This window comes from Cetorhinus maximus, chromosome 21 (genome assembly GCF_964194155.1).
Source record: "Cetorhinus maximus chromosome 21, sCetMax3.hap1.1, whole genome shotgun sequence".
Lineage (NCBI taxonomy): Eukaryota > Metazoa > Chordata > Chondrichthyes > Lamniformes > Cetorhinidae > Cetorhinus > Cetorhinus maximus.
The window spans coordinates 49176377-49193806 of NC_135899.1; the positions used below are offsets into that span (position 1 = coordinate 49176377).

At 43.7% G+C, this 17430-nt stretch overlaps 1 protein-coding gene across 4 annotated transcripts in view; it reads left to right on the forward strand.

Moving 5' to 3' along the window:
* Positions 1-17430, forward strand: part of map7d1a (MAP7 domain containing 1a) — a 245899-nt gene that overhangs the window by 168883 nt on the left and 59586 nt on the right. For all 4 annotated transcript variants that reach the window (XM_078566934.1, XM_078566936.1, XM_078566935.1 and 1 more), the window contains exons 3-4: positions 3705-3773; positions 14160-14323. In XM_078566934.1, coding sequence (XP_078423060.1) covers positions 3705-3773; positions 14160-14323 — 233 coding nt within the window. The remainder of the gene's footprint in view (positions 1-3704; positions 3774-14159; positions 14324-17430) is intronic.

Sequence of the window (17430 nt, forward strand, 5' to 3'; positions counted from 1 at the left end):
CTTGTCCTGGGCTAGAACAAGAAACAGCACCAGTCCTCATTGTGCTGGGAAAAGAGGTGAGGGAGGGGGCCTGAGCAGGATTGGAACAGTGAATCTTCCACATACCCCCATGAAAAGACAGACATAGCCGGCACCTATTATGATAACTTTTATTTGGAGGAAAGGAATGGAGTCAAAGGAGAAGTTGTTCAATGTGAGAGCAAGGTCAATCAAGTGGAAGATGGTATTGGTGCATCTCTTCCAACTTGGACAGTGATCGCCATTAGAACTAGAGTTCAGGTGAACATGAAGAAGGGATTTGAACCTTCGGGTGAGGGAGGCAGGACAGAGGCAGCAGATTTCCGTCAGGCCCCATCAATTTTAATTGCCTAGCCTTAATATCCCATCAGTATGATGAATACTCAAAATGGACAGCTAGCAGGCTACCTCCCCAACATTGGTGCTTATGTAAATCATGAGAGGGTTTGAAAGGGTTTCTCAGGTGGGGAGAAAAAGGGAAGCTCAGAGCTGCAGTGTCCTTTGTAAAGCACTCCAGCTCTATTCAGTATTCAATTAAAATTACTTCAGGGTCCTGTCTGAGTGATGGGACTTGATATGTATAACTTTATGGGATATATGCCTGAGTTTGTCAGATACGTCAGTTGCCCTGCGTTAAAGCAGTCATAGGCAGTGTCTGAGTGACAGAAAAAGGATCAGGTTTTAAATTTCCCATTTCCACCAGGAGGAAGGAGTTAAAATCATCATCTCACTCCGCTACGAAACCAGGCTATGCTGTTGATTCCAATGGTACGGAATGTGTACATAAAATAAATGTGGACATTAAGAGTCTACAAAGGGATACAGACAGGTTAATTGAGTGGGCAAAAATTCGCAAATGGAGTGTAATGTGGGAAAATGTGAACTTGTCCACTTTGGCAGGAAGAATAGAAAAGCAGCATATTATTTAAATGGAAAGAGATTGCAGAACTCTGTGGTCCAGAGGGATCTGGGTGTCCTGGTACATGAATCACAAAAGGTTAGTATGTAGGTACAGCAAGCGATTAGGAAGGCAAATGGAATGTTGGTGTTTATTGCAAGGGGAATGGAGGATAAAAATAGGGAAGGTTTGCTACAGTTGTATAGGGCATTGGTGAGACCAGATCTGGAGCACTATGTACAGTTTTGGGGTCCTTATTTAAGAAAGGATATAATTGCATTGGAAGCAGTTCAGAGAAGGTTCGCTAGGCTGATTTCCTGGGATGGGGGCATTATCTTATGACAAAAGGTTGGACAGGTTGGGCCAATATCTATTGGCGTTTAGAAAATTGAGAGGTGATCTTATCATTCAATAAGGTACCGCACATAAGGCTATTTAATAAGAGCCCATGGTGTTGGGGGTTGTATATTAGCATGGATAGAGGATTGGCTAACTAATAGAAGACAGAGAGTTGGGATAAGGGGGACATTTTCGGTATGGCAACCTGTAATGGGGGAGGCGATGGCATAGTGGTATTGTCATTGAACTAATATTCCAGAGACCCAGGGTAATGCTCTGGGGACCTGGGTTCGAATCCTGTCATGGCAGATGGTGGATTTTGATTGATGACCATGAAACCATTGTCGATTATTGTAAAACCCATCTGGTTCACTAATGCCCTTCCTTTAGGGAAGGAAATCTATCGTCCTTACCTGGTCTGGCCTATATGTGACTCCAGATCCACAACAATTGGTTGACTCTTAAATGCCCTCTGAACAAGGGCAATTAGGGATGGGCAATGAAATGCTGGCACAGCCAGTGGTGTCCACATCCCATGAATGAATTAAAAAAACTAGTGGAGTGCCACAGGAATCAGTTATTTACAATGTATATTAATAACTTAGATGAGGGAAGTGCATGTTTGTGGATGACACAAAAATAGGTAGGAAGGTAAGTGGTGAGGATGACAGAGTCTACAGAGGGATATAGACAGGTTAAGTGAGTGGGCAAAAACTTGGCAGATGGAATATAATGTGGGAAAATGTGAGGTTATGCACTTTGCCAGGAAGAATAGAGGAGCTGAATATTATTTAAATGGCGAAAGACTGAAGAAACCTGCAGCACAGAAGGATTTGGGAGTCCTTGTGCATGAATCCCAAAAGGCTAACATACAAGTTCAGCAGGTAATAGGGAAGGCAAATGGAATGTTGGCCTTTCATTCAAAGGGAATGGAGTATAAAAATAAGGAAGTCTTGCTAAAACTATACAAGGCACTAGTTAGACCACACCTAGAATACAGTGAACAATTCTGGTTATTTTTCCTTATCTAAGGAAAGATAGACTAGCATTGGAGGCAGTCCAGAGATGGCTCACTAGGTTGATCCTGGAGATGGATGGATTTTCTTATGAGGAGAGGTTGAATAGGTTGGGCCTGTACTCATTGGAATTTATAAGAATGAGAGGCAACCTTATTGAAACATAGAAGATTCTTAGGGTGCTTGACAGGGTAGATGCTGAGAGGTTGTTTCCCCTTGTGGAGAGGCTAGGACCAGAGGGCATAATCTCAGAGTAAGGAGGCGCCCATTTAAAACAGAGATGAGGAGGAATTTCTTCTGTCAGAGGGTTGTCAATTTGTGGAATTCTTTACTTCAGAAGCCCGTGGAGGCTGGGTCATTAAGTATATTCAAGGCTGAGATAGATTTTTAATCAGTAACGGAATCAAGGGTTATGGGGAAAAGGCAGGAAAGTGGAGTTAAGGGATTATCAGACCAGCCATGATCTCATTGAATGGCAGAGTAGACTCGATGGGCCGAATGGTCTACTTCTGCTCCTATGTCTTATGGTCTTATCGAAACATGTAAGACCCTGAGGGGACTTGACAGAGTGGATACTGGGAGGATGTTTCCCCTTGTGGGAGAGACTAGAATTAGGAGACACAGTTTAAAAATCAGGGGTCTTTAAAATGGAGATGAGGAGAATTCTTTTCTGAGGGTCGCTGGTCTGTGGAATTCTCTTCCCCAGAGAGTACCGGAGACAGGGTCATTGAATATTGTTAAGGCTGAGTAAGAGAGATTCTTGATTGACAAGGGAGTCAAAGGGTATCGGGGGTGGACAGGAAAGTGGAGTTGAGGCCTCATCAGATCAGCCATGATCTTATCCAATGGTGGAGCAGGCTTGAGGGGCTGAATGGCCTCCTCCTGTTCCTCATTCACATGTACAGCCAAATTTGCATAGAATGGAATGAGATTTCAGTTGCTTACAAGGAATCTGATTCACAAAGATGGCTTCATATCACTCGAATTTATCCAGTGGATTCTCGCCGATAAACTCAAATTCTGTTTGAAGTAACATTTTGTAAGACAGCAAATTGAGATATTGGCGAGTGGTAAGTGATGCATATCTGGGAAGAAAATGGTGACTTTGGACCTATGCTTCCCAAAGCTCTCCTCACTAGGGCTTTCCTCACCTCATGTCTAGGTCTGTGGTAAACTAGTTGACAGAGATTGCTTGATAGGATTAGTTAACAACTGCATTATCATTGTATCATGCAAGTACCAGGATGGTAGAAAGTGAACGAGATGGACTGTGGTCTTTTTTTTGTCTCTTGTCCTTCTCATGCCCCTCCCACTTTGCCCCTGCTGCTCCGTCTCCCCATTGTGAACTACCTTGCAATCCTTACTCACTCTGCTGAAGACACTCTCTGTGAGTGCAAATTATTATTGTAATTTCTCACTTGTTCTGCTCCTAGATGGGCTGAAAGCTGAGGAGAGGCAGCGACTGGCTAAACAGCGCCGAGAGGAACGGGCAAAAAATCTCGGTAAGAATTTGTTTTATTCTAACTTGCTTCAGCTTGTTCTGGACTGTTTGAGTAAGGTGCGATTTTGTGGGGCTGGGGCTAACCTCAGTGTTGAAACTGTTGAAAGAGACAATGAGTTAATGTTACTGTCGCTGTCCAAATTCTACTTCAGTCTTGAAACAGCACTACTGACATCATAGTGGGAATGCGTTATTTATGCCAAAAATTCAAATTAGCAAGGATTAAAGATAAAAAGGATGCTGTTGGTAATTGTTTATAAAGGGAGGCGATGGTGTTGTGGTATTGTCGCTGGACTAGTAGTCCAGAGACCCAGATTCGATTCCTGTCATGGCAAATGGTGGAGTTTCAATGTAATAAAAATCTGCAATTAAATGTCTAATGATGACCATTAAACCATTGTCACTTGTTGTAAAAACCCATCTGGTTCACTAATGTTACTAAAGGAAATCTGTCATCCTTACCTGGTCTGGCCTACATGTGACTCCAGACCCACAGCAAGGGCATTTAGGGATGGGCAATAAATGCTGACCTAGCTAATAAGACATAGTGACCAGTTATACCCTCTCTGCCAGAGGTCCTTGTGTTTGGTTTCTTGAGATCAGTGACTTTGAATCCATGATTGGTGGGGGTTTGTGATCCTGAAAAGATTCTGGAACATTCTAGCCAGAAGGTTGCCAAGCAGAGTGATGTGCCGAACTCCACTGTCAGTCCTGACCGCTGCACCCACAAGGGGAAAGCCATTCGAACCTGAACATTGCTCAGCCCTCAGGTGGTACTTAGATCAGCTGTGGCGGTGGTGAAATTATGGAATCAAATTTGATGGGTTGAATGGCCTCCTTCTGTGCCATTATGTCGATGTCATGGCTCTAATGTTGCCTTCCAACTCTAAAGGAGTTTATATATACAGTTTCTATATTGAAGAAGTCTATGGGGGGAAGGGAGGGTTGGAGGAAGGGAGGAATTATGAGCTTCATCCTACAATTGTATAGGGGAAGGTTTGATCCAAGATGCTCCCAGCACTAATTTAACAGAGTGACCTTCGTGATAAATTGCTGCTTACTAAGGCAGGCTCGTGTTTGGAACGCAGCTGGCGGTTAGAGTGGGACATTGAATGATCACGCTGGTGATAACCTTTAATTTTCTGGCTCCCAGTGAAGGTCGAATAGGTTTGGAAGCACACCAGCGAATGTAATTTCCTGAAAATGTCTTTATAAAGCAATATTATTGCTGCTGCATGAAGATTTTTAGTGAACATCAATTTAACATCAAGGTATATCCCTGGTAATCATGGTCGCAGATGAGCTGCCAGTTGCCAATCCTGGAACCGGTGCCAGGTTGGCTGTCTCATCACAACAGCTTGCTAATTCTTTGACATTGGGTTAGATCTTGCATCTCTCTCTCCTCACTCCTGTGACATACCTCAACACAAGCCTTGGAAGACCATCCATTTCTGCATCAGTACGACCATTTTACTGTTATTGGACAACATGAATGCCAGAAGGAAATGAAGTGAAGGAATCTGGTGGGAAAGGTTGAAGGCAAAATTAAAGGGAGTAGAAAGGGCAAGTGGATTGAAACAAAATCCAAACGGTTGGGCCATAGTGATTAAAAGATGGATCTCCAGTGAGGGATTGGGGAATGGCATAACCCAGAGTCAGATAGAGATTGTAGGAAGGAGATTTCCCAGTTGGGGCAGAATGAGGCACGGAAAAATTGGAAACCTGTGAAGGGTACAGATGGGGAACCAATCAGACCACTTGACTTGGTTAAGGATTTCTGCAGCACTGACGATGAGGAAGGGATAGAAGAATTCAGATTTAGCGAAGGAGCAGATATGGGCCTTAACTTGGGGTTGAAGACACCTCAAGAGATTGCAATAACTTTGGCGTTCAACAACTCGATTTTAAAATCCAGCTTCAGACTTCTCTGCAAGATTCATTAACATTGAATATTTTATCAGTTTTGAAGACATCAGGCTGCACTTCATGAATATTTAATTTGGTTTCCGTGACTGAATGAGGCCGAGAGACATCATTAGGCAACAGGAGCTAATAAAATAAACATTTTTTAAATATAGATATGAAATAACTTCCAAGAAATCCAATGTAGGGCATTCTGACCAGCAGAGTTGAATAAATCTTTTAAAGTTCTTCACTGATCTGACTTAACAGAGCTTCTCATTATGTTACCCCTAGTTTGAGCCATACCCATACTGCAGTCACACTGATTACTCCCCCATGTATCCAGCAGATTGAATGGGTGGCACCATATCAATGTGTGGAACTCGATGCCAGCAAAGATGACAATTCCCTACATTGTGGAATATAGAGGCGTGATTGACGAACATTGAAGACTGCATTAGGGAACTGACTGAACAATTCAGTCTGATGCAATGTCCTTCAGCCAATCTACACCTTGTTTCCACATTCCTGCCAGTATGAGGGACTGGTTACAAAATCCCTTGAGCATGGCACAGCACTGTAAGTTAATAAATGAAGCAGTCCACGCCTTCATGCAGCAAGATCTGCACAGCAACCAAGCTTGGGCAAGTGGCAAATAACATGCATGCTACAAAAGTGCAAGGCAATGACTATCTTCAACAAGAGAGAGCCTAACCACCTCCCTCTGACATGCAATGACATTGCCATTGTAGAATCTCCACCATCAATGCAGGTCACCATTAACCAGAAACTCAACTGGGAACATGCATAAAAATGCATGGCTACAAGAGCAGTTCAGAGGCTGGGGCTTCTGTGGCGAGTGACTCACCAAAGACTCTTCACCATCCACAAGGCACAAATTGGGAGTATGATGGATGAGTGCATTTCCAACAACACTCGAGAAGCTTGACACCATCCAGGACAAAGCAGCCTGCTTGCATGATCAGCACTCCATCCACTATCTTAAATGTCCAGTCCCTCAAACATCCACTCCCTCTACCATTGGTACATTGTGACTGCAGTGTGCGTCATCCACAAGAAGCACGGTAGCATCTCGCCAAGGTTCCCTTCAACAACACCTCCCAATCCCAGGACCTCTACCACCCGGAAGAACAAGGGCAGCAGTCACACGGGAACACCACCACTTGCAACTGCCTCTCTGAATCACACACCATCCTGACACAGATATCTATTGCTGTTCCTCCACCGCCAATGGATCAAACTCCTGGAACACGCTACCTCAGGGATTCCCAAAACATGGGTCATGACCCCCTGGTGGGGTCACGGGACGATTCCTAATCTGCTGTTTTATTTTAATTTGATGCTGTTCCACCCCACTCAAAAACTGAAGGTCACCCCCCCAACCTCGATTTTGGGTTGCAAGATCCAAGACCGTAATGGCAGCCATGGAGCAGAGACTCTGTCTTGGGACCGGTTCTGAGGCCCCATGATGTGCTCACCCAATTTTTTTTATTCTAGGCCCGCAGCTCGCTGGAGGGGAATGACCAGATTCCCCCCAAGCAGCTCAGCGGGAATCCCGATTGCAGGAACAGAAGGTGGGGGAGGGAGTGGATGCTGCGGTTGGAGGGTTGGAATGAAAGGGTAGGGCCAGGAAGTAGCCTTTGCGTGCATAAAACTCCCAAACTCCTCACTGGCATGGTGCTTTTCTAGTCTGTAGCTGAACAGGCTGAGAGTCATTTTGATAATTAGCAGCAACATGCAGCTCACAGCTTGGGCAGATTTTTTTTCGAAGAGCTTTGACCTCCAGCAGTGAGCCTTCTGACTCCTTCACAAATTAAAACAAGAGGAATATTTTGTTTTGTTTTGGCACTTTGATTATATAGTAGTGAGGGTTACTATCCTGTTTTGTTTTATTTTGGCACTCAAATAATACACCATTGAAGGTTACTATCCTGCTGTTTTGTTTTGTTTTGTTTTATACAGTAGTGAAGGTTACTATCTTGCTATCTTATTTTCCTTTGCCACTTGATTCATACAGTAGTGAGGGTTCCTAATCTGCTGTTTTATTTTAATTTGATGCTGTTCCACCCCACTCAAAAACTGAAGGTCACCCCCCAACCTCGACCCAGTCAGCAACTCTGGAGTTACACCAAGTATGAGTGTCAAAACGGGCTGACACCAAGAAAAAGTGAACATTGCCCTCCCTAACAGCATTGTAGGAGCACCTTCACCAAGCAGGCTTCAGTGGTTCAAAGAGAAGGCCTACCACCACCACGTCAAGGGAAACTAGGGATTGGAATTAAATGCCAGGCCCTAAAATGAGGTGGAACAGTCTTCAGCTATCACATCTTGTGACATTGTCTGCCTCGATAGCCAGTCTTGTTCAGAAAGTTCCTGTGGGAAATTAAAATGTCACAGCTGACGTAGTAGGGTTTTGGGCATGCAACACTTTTAGCATAGAAAAATGGCCCAAGATGCTTCAGAGTTGATCAAACAAGATATGATAAGGAGATATTAGGGCAGATAACCAAAAGCTTGGTCAAAGAGGTAAGTTTTAAGGAGTGCCTTAATAAAGAGAGTTGGAGAGGTTCAGGGAGCTTATTCCAAACCTTCGGACCTAGGCAGCTGAAGGCACAACCACTAATGGCGGAGTGAGTAAAATCAGAGATGCTCAAGGGGCCAAAATTGCAGGAGCACAGATACCTTAGAGGGTTCTGGGGCTAGAGGAGATGACAAAGATAGGGAGGTGCAGGGCCATTTTTTAATTTGATAAGGGATTTTAACATTGAGGTACGATTGGACCAGGAGTCAATGTGGTCAGCCAGCATAGGGGTGATGGTTGAATGGGACTTGGTACAAGAGAGGGGCAGCAAAATTTTGGAATATCTCAAGTTTATGGAGAGTAGAATGTGGGAGGCCAGCCAGAAGCACATTGCAATAGACAAGCATAAAGGTGAAAAAAAGCATAGACGAGGGTTTCAGCAGCAGATGAACTGAGGCAGGAAATGTTACAGAGGTAGAAGTAAGCAGTCTTGGTGTTGGAGCAGAAACGAACCGACAGACGTTAAACAAGACTGCCTTGCAGCCATAATGCACTCCATGCGGTAAGGGTAGAACTTCTGCCCCTCGGTGGGAGGAAGTCCCACCTTCAAGAGCTGCCAGCCAATCAGATTGGTTGGCATCTCTAGCTGTCCCAGCAGCATCAAAATTCAGTAGTGGGTGCTGCTGGGACTGCAAGTAGGCCCTGGGATGAAGTGGACATAGCCACTGGAGCGAGGTAAGTTTGGGGTTTTGGACAGGAGGGATTGGGGAGCCTAAGGACTGGGGGGTGGTGGGGGGTGTGGTTTTGGTGGACACATGGGAAATGACAAAGTGGGTGTAATCTGGGTGTATCTGAGGGAGTGGGTGCCCCTGCTGCGCACAGGTCAGACTCTCTACCCCAACAAAGAACATACACTCCCCTTTCCCGCCTTTTAACCAGCTGGGTTAAAAAAAATGGCCTCCCCACTCTCACCTGCCTGTCCACACCAAACGTTTTATGGTGTGGGCAATATCATATTCGTGTCAACTGACTTAACAAGCTCAATTTCCTGTTAATTTTTTAAAAAATAGCATTTATGGAGAATGGATCAGGGTGGGCAGGAAGATGGTGGGCCTGTCATATTTTATGTGCCCCAGCGCCCCACCACCCCCAGCCTCCTCTGAAGCACATTCTGTGGGGTGGCCATAAAATCCAGCCCATGGCTGCTTTAGGACCAAATATGACACCAAGATTGTGAACAGCCTGGTTCAGGTTCACACAGTTGCCAGGAATGCAGACAATGGCTAGGGAATGGAGTTTGTGGTGGGGATTGAAGGCAATGACTTCCATCTTCCCAATATTTAGTTGGAGGAATGTGCCATGGGATCTTTGTTGCCCACCTGAGAGCAGACGGGACCTCAGTTTAATGTGTTATCTGAAAGGCAGCAACTTTGATATTGCAGTGCTTCCTCGTTCTTCACCGAAGAATCAGATTGGATGGCAAAGGAAGTACCAGATAACCTATTGGACTGCAGGAATGGCACACACACAAAAAACCATCAGTTATTGAGGAAATGCTGGAATCTCTTCAGGGAGTCTTAACAATATACTTAGTAAATCATAGATCAAACAAAGTCAATGTGATTTTGAAAGGGAAATCGTGTTTGACAAATTTATTAAGAGTTTTTTGAGACTGTTGAGGTAGACATAGGGAACAAGTAGATGCAGTATACTTGGATTTCCAAAAGACATTTGATAAGATGCCACACAAAAGGCTAATGCACAAGTTCTAATGGAGTTGGGGTAATATATTAGCATGGATGGGGGGGGGGTTGGTTAACAGACAGGAAGCAGAGTGTAGGGATAAATTAAACATTTTCAAGTAGGCAAGCTGTGACTAATGGAATGTCGCAAGGATCTGTGCTGGAGCCTCACCTATATACAATCTATGTTTATGACTTAGATGAAGAGAGACAGACAATAATGTATCTAAGTTTGCTGATGAAGCAAAGGTAGATGAGAATGTAAATTATGAGGAGGACTCAAAGAGGCTACAAAGGGACATAGGCAGGTTAAGGGAATGGACAACAAGGTGGCAGATGGAGTATAATCTGAGGAAGTGTAAGGTTATTCACTTTTGTAGTAAGAACAGAAGAGCAGAGTATTTCTTAGGTGTGAAACTTGTAAATGTTGATGTTTGGTGGGAATTGGATGTACCTCTTACAAGGAACACAAAGTGTTCCTTTCAGGTACAGCAAACAGTTATAGAAAGGCAAATGGCATGTTGACCTTCATACAAGGGGATAGGAGAACAAGAATAAAGAATTCTTGCTATAATTGTATAGGGCTTTGATGAGACCACATATGGAACACTGCACAGCTTCAGTCTCCATACTTAAGGAAGGATATGCTTGCATTGGAAGCAGTACATTGAAGGTCCAGTAGATTGATTCCTGAGATGAGAGGGTTGTCCTATGATGAGAGGCTGAGTAAATTGGGTCTATATCCTCTGGAGTTTAGAAGAATGAGAGATGATTACATTGAAATAACTAAGATTCTGAAGGGCTTGTTAGGGTAGACACTGAGAGGTCCTTTCTCCTGCTGGGGAATCTAGAATACAGGGGCACAGCCTCAGGATAAGCGGTTAATCATTTGGGGCTGAGGTGAGGAGAAATGCCTTCATTTAAAGGATTGCGAGTCTTTGGAATTCTCTATCCCGGAAGGTTGAATATATTTAAGGCTGGATTAGACAGATTTTGGTATCTCAGGGAATCAAGGGATATGGGGAGTGGGTGGGAAAGTGGAGTTGAAGCCCAAGGAGAGTAGACTCGAGGGGCCGTATGGTCTACTCCTGCTCCTAGTTCTTAAATGCTTAAAAAATGATTCCCATACCCCGGTTAATGCATCAGAAGTAAACTCCTTAAAAGCTAATTGGATCTTTGCAGATTCCAGGCTGAGCAAGTGATTTAATTACACTAAATCAGTGTATCTTCAGTAAAATTCATTCCCTCGGAGAAACTCTCACCCAGCTCATTATGAAAGATGTTCATCCATTTACCCAGTTAATTAAAGCTGGCCTGCCATATCTGAATGGATGATAAAAATGTGAGGCTGTTTCCTTTCCGTGGCTGGTTCTAAGAACTCTTTTGATTAACGGACAGGAGTGAGAAGCTAAAACTGATTTGAAGAATTGAACAAGGATTAGAATCTTTCAGTAAAGCCTCAATTACGCACAGCTGACCACACTGCCAAAGTAATTTATCGCTTGTGGAGCAGTTTGAGATTCCCTGAGAGTGGAAGGTCCTTTAGAAATGCCAGCTCCTCCTCTCCCTCCCCATAGCTGACTTCAGGCTTTCAGGCTGTTGATGGTAGGAACTCCTCCATTTACACAAGAGAGTTTCACAAGGAAGGAGATCTCAGTGTCATCGAAGACCTTTTCAGTTCCCAGCTCATCCCACCATAGCAACAATTATTTTTGCCAGTTTTCCTCTCCTTTTGTTTCTGCACCTGTTCATTGAATTAGACCACAGCTGATCTGTATCACAAATCCATTAACCCGCCTTGGCTCCATTTGTCAAAATGTTATTTACGGAAAGAAATCTATCTAATTCCCATGGAGAGCCGTCAGTTCAGGGAGCCTTGACTGTGTTTCCTTTGTCTCTCTTGAGTTCCAGCTATAGTAGCTCACTGCAGGCGGGGCTATTGGCTCGCTCAACACAGATCAGGGATTGAAGCGAGGACCTTCGATGTTGGTGTGCTTCAGTATGTGGGCATCGATGGTAAAGTGGGCATGTATTGTTCATTGTGAGTTGCCCTTGAGCAGGTAGTGGGCTCCCACTTGAACCATGCGCGCTTTGTAGAGACTGTATACATGCAGAATGGATTGATACTTATCGTGATGGTTCCCATTGCTGAATAGCTTGGCAATACTTACTGTCCAGACTTGCATATGAAAAATGGTCACTTGGATATGTTAGTAGAGGGGGAGGAGAAACTTTGACAATAACTGAGAGTCCCCATGCCTTCCCCTGCTCCCCTCCACATCTGTTCCACAATCCAGGGATGGAGTTCTGTTCATTTGAATATTGTGGGGCCAGTTGTTGTGGTGAAGAGTTGCCTTGTTAAATAGTGCTCCTGAAGCCCAAACTGGAGAATATAAAGTTCACAGTCTTGCTCAGTTCAGTGAGTGAGCCTCATGTCCCCCTCCTGCCTGACCATTATTGAGAAGGGTACTAATTGATCTGGCTGTGAGATGTTTACCTGCCCCAGGTGTGCAGTGACCTATCTCCTTGTTTAAAATTTGTTGCTGAGTTAGCGGAGATGCTACCTGTCCTCCCCTTCCTCACCCCTGATGTTATTTACCCCTCTCAGATAATCCCAGGGCCTAATGGTACCTGCCCTGTGATGGTATCTTTCCTACAATGGTACCTGCCTAACCTGACGTGAGTATACGATCTCACCTGGATGTATCTCCAAAGCCCACTGTGTGAGGGAGTGAGTATACACAATATTTGATCTCGCCCAGCATGTCTTCCATCCTCCTGCCCCATATCACACTATCTAGATGGCCTAATCCAAGGCATTTGGCAATGCTGCTTTAGATCCAGCCTGCCAAAGGTGAGTGAAAGCGGCCCTGGTTTACTCAGTTGGTCCTCCTCCCACCCCCCACTCTCCCTGACCCCTGCACTTCCATAGGTCTCTCCATGTGGAATATTCACTCAGTCTCCACTTGGAACACTTCATTATTTCACTGTCAGCCATTGCTCAGTTGGTAGCACTCTTACCCCTTAAGTCACAAAGTTTTGTGTTCAAATCCCACTCTAGGACCTGAGCACAAAAATCTAGGCTGACACCCCAGTGAGGTATTGAGGGAGCACTGCACTGTCGAAGGTGCCATTTTTCAGATGATATATTAAACTGAGGCCCCATCTCCATTCTTGGGAGGATGTAAAAGACCTCATGGTGCTACTTTGAAGAGGAGCAGGGGAATTATCCCTGGTGTCTTGGCCAATATTTATCCCTCAATCAACACTATCTGGTCATTATCACGTTGCTGTTTGTGGGAGTTTGCTGTACGCAGATTAGCTGCTGAGTTTCCAGCACTTAAAGCAGTGGCTACACTTCAAAAGTATTTCAATGTCTGTAAAGCGCTTTGAGACATCTGGTTATCATGAAAAGTGCTATATAAATACAGGTGTTTCCATTTTTCTCTCTCCTACCCTCTTTTTTTTAAAAAAAAATGAGGTCAGGAATCATTATCATGGGCCAGCTCTGAACACAAATGGCCACAATAGAGTGTGTCTCTAAACAACCCTACCTCAGTTTCTTACTCAGGACTCCAGCAATCCTCAGACGATGGCATGTGCAGCTATAAGCAGAGCATTGCTTCAGTTCCTATAAGATAAATGATGGTTCCATTTCCTTTGCTGAAAATCCTCCCCCTCAGACCCTGTAATCTGTGGGATTTCCATTTACTGATTTGGATAGAGGGAGGGAAGGAAATGGTCTCTGGCCAGTTTCATGTGGTTCACAAATAATACATCTTATAGTTCATCTTTGTTTTTATTTCTCCTTCTCTCTCTTTCACTTTTCCCTATCCTCTTTCTCTCTTCTTCATTCCTTTTTTTTATGTTTCTCTCCACTTCTCTTCCTCTTATTCTCTCCTCTCCCCCCACCTTTCTTCTCCCTCTCTCTTTTTCTCTTCCTTCCTTCTCCGTCTCTTATTTTCCTTTCTTCTTCCTCTCCCTCCCTTCCTTCCTCTCCCTCCCTTCCTTCCTTTCCCCCTTCTCCCCATCTATCTCTTTTACTTTATCCCTGCTTCATTCCTTCCTTCCTTCTCCTCTATTTTGATCCCCCTCCCGTTTTCTATCTTACTGGCCTCCCCTCTTCCTTTCTCCCTTCTCTCCTTCTTCCTCTATTTCTGTATCTCTCTTTCTTTCTCTTCTTTGCTCTTTTTTCTGCCAGCTGCTAAGAAATCAGTATGGCTGGAAAGGGAAGAAAAGGCAAAAATGCTGCGAGAGAAACAGATGGAAGATCGGAGGAGGAGGTTAGAAGAACAGAGGCTGAAAATAGAGAAGAGACGAGCTATACTAGAGGAACGGCAGCGAATAAAGCTTCAGAAAAATAAGGTGTGTATCACTCAACCTGACTGCAAAACTTAGCATCATTGGAAGCCTGACAGTTTCAGATGTAGCATCTTTCTCTAGGGAGCCTAAAATCTGGTTTTGAATTGTAGCCTTCACTGATATTTGGACTCTAATATGATGAGAGACTCAATGGTTCTTGGCCCAGTCACTAGACGGTTACCTCATCCATTTCCTTTAGGAGGGGAGGCAACAATGAATGTAGCAAAGCCAGTGAGTCCGGTATGTGGCAAAACAAGAGTTCTGTGCTGAGGACTTTTTGAGGAGGTCCAACTGAAATAGCCTGTTCTGCAGTAAAAAACCTTTGAGATTTGCAACTCACTTTTAACCAGAGATGAGCTTTTTCTAAGTAGTACTATGAACTTAATTTTGAAGAAATAATATTGTAACTAAATTGGAACATGGGAGCAGGAGTAGGTCATTCAGCTCCTCGAGCCTGCTCTGCCGGTCAGCGAGGTAATGGCTGATCATCCACCTCAGCACCATCTTCTCGCACTATCCCCGTATCCCTTGAGGTCATTAGCATCTAGAAATCCATTGATCTCTGTCTTGAATATACTAAATGACTGAGCCTCCACAGCCCTCTGGTGTAGAGCATTCCAAAAATTCACCACTGTCTGACTGAAGAAATTCTTCCTCGTCTCAGTCCTAAATGGCCTACCTATTCTGAGACTGTGTCTGCTGGTTCTAGACCCTGCCAGTCAGGGGAAACATCCTCCCTACATCTACCCTGTCGAGCCCGTAAGAATTTTGTATGCTTCAATGAGATCGCCCCTCATTCCTCTAAACTCTAGAGAATATAGGCCCAGTCTCCTCAATGTCTCCTCATACGACAGTCCTGCCATCCAGGGATTAGTCTGGTGAACCTTTGATGCACTCCCTCTATGGCCAGTATATCCTTCCTTAGATAAGGAGACAAAAACTGTACACAACACCCTCGATGTGGTCTCACCAACAGTATACAACTGCAGCAAGACATCTTTACTCCTGTACTCAAATCCTCTTGCGATAAAGGCCAAACATACAATTTGCCTTCCAAATTGCTTGCTGCACCTGCATGCTAGCTTTCAGTGACTTATGAACAAGGACACATGACAGCAAATCATTTTGCTTTCCTCTGTCCACGTGACTTTGGGACCGGTTGCTATGGTGAATAATATTTAAAAGAGTTAAATTGGTCCACGGCTGCAGTGTATAAGGGTGTTAGCGTATCTACCCTTGTTTTATGCATTTTGTTTTCTATTGATGAGCCATTTTGTCCTATTGGGAAGACCAATTTCATATTGTAAGACTCTAGATGGCAGTGACAGAATTTTTTAGTTGGTGGATTTGCCAACTTTGCTCCATTCTTACATTCACTACTATACATAAGAGTCAAATTGTCCTTACGATTAGTTTAATCCTAGGGGATAGAATCTGGGGAATGCCAAGCTTTTAGACAACTGCTTTTAAGGATTCCAAATCTTCCCTACTGTTGTGTATTGCACTGAGTAAGACCCACACATGCTCAGCTGCAGGCCACCATTATTGAATTAATTTTAATTACACCTCCCCGACAGAGAGGGCAGTGGAGAAGAGAATTTACTAAAATGCTCAGATCTTGCAATACTACACTCTCCCCCCCACTTAAAAAAAACAACTTGTGCATTAAAATGTAAAATGGTACATGTACATAAGTTCTCAGAAGATAATATAACTAAACCATTGGTCCATAACTTCTGAGCTCCAGGGCAGCGAGTCTGGGGGGTAGCCCAAAGATGTGCTGGGGAACCCCACCCCCCAAAGAAGTCTCCAGGTAAGGATTGCACAGCAATTGCGCGGAAAGTTCAAATTTCTGATTGGCAATTGCCCTGCACTGGGAACTATCCGAAAATGCGATTTAAATCGCAAACTCAAATCAGATGGTTCCGGAAAAGTCAGTAGAATTAATACCACTTCTAACTTCTGGGTAACTATTGTACTGACCTCCCCCAACCCCTCATGTGACTCCCAACTGCCCCTCACCACCTCCCATGGGACCAACTACATGCCCCTCTCTGGACCAACCTGTTGTAGACTGTGGGACAATTTGTCTAGCCTGTGCTGAAGAGAAACTTAGAAATTACTGCCTAGCTTGTCACCCAGCAAATATTTCTACAAAGACCTCTTCACAATCTTTACAATCCTTTCTGCAGTCCCATTTGACGCTGGGATATATGATGGTATTAGAGTGCGTTTGACTCCATTTTTACTCAGATATTTCTGAGTAAAACTTTTCTGACGTAAACTTTGGACCATTATCTGACACCAACACCTCCAGTAACACATTAATTGCAAACTAACTTTTCAAAACCTCAATGGTTCTGGCAATTATGGTATTGGGCATGGATTTAACATTTGTCCACTTGCTGTAACAATTAACAAAAACAAGGCACTGTTTCTTTCAAACAATTTATTAAGTTCTATTTACAAAGACTTTAGGGCAAGCACATGGTATTCAGGACACAAATTATTCTGTGCCTAGCTCTCTTGGAGCTTCTCTGTAATCTGACTACTGATTTCAACTTTACATCTTGGATATCATCATTATCTCATTAACATATCCATCACTCTACAAAATAATCCTGCAATTTCTCATCATCACACTCTAGGCCAGCCATTCATGACATTGAGCACTTTACTGAATACCACATCCCTGTGAATTTCTTCACTGGCATTTCATTTGTGTATGTAAAGTAATTCACAGGTAACTCAGTGGCTAAAAATGAATCAGTCTTCGTGGGAAATATCAAAAGAACATCAGTATTTGCATGATCTGCTGATTTACAATACTTAATATTGTACTGATGGCTAATTTTTATCATTTGGCCCTCCTTGCTCTTTGTGCTCTCTTAGCACTTCCTCAGTGACAGACATACTCTTCCTGATCCCTACTGGAAATAACATGGCCCAGTTTAACCATGTCTTCTTAAGGCAACTTCTTTCCAGCAGGGTGACCTTGTTCTTTTCTATTACTACTAATAGCAAGTAATAGGAATTGTCATCATATTCCGCTCTAATACTAACTTGATCTAGCATTGGAATACTGTTATTTGAATAACTAGTCGATTTCA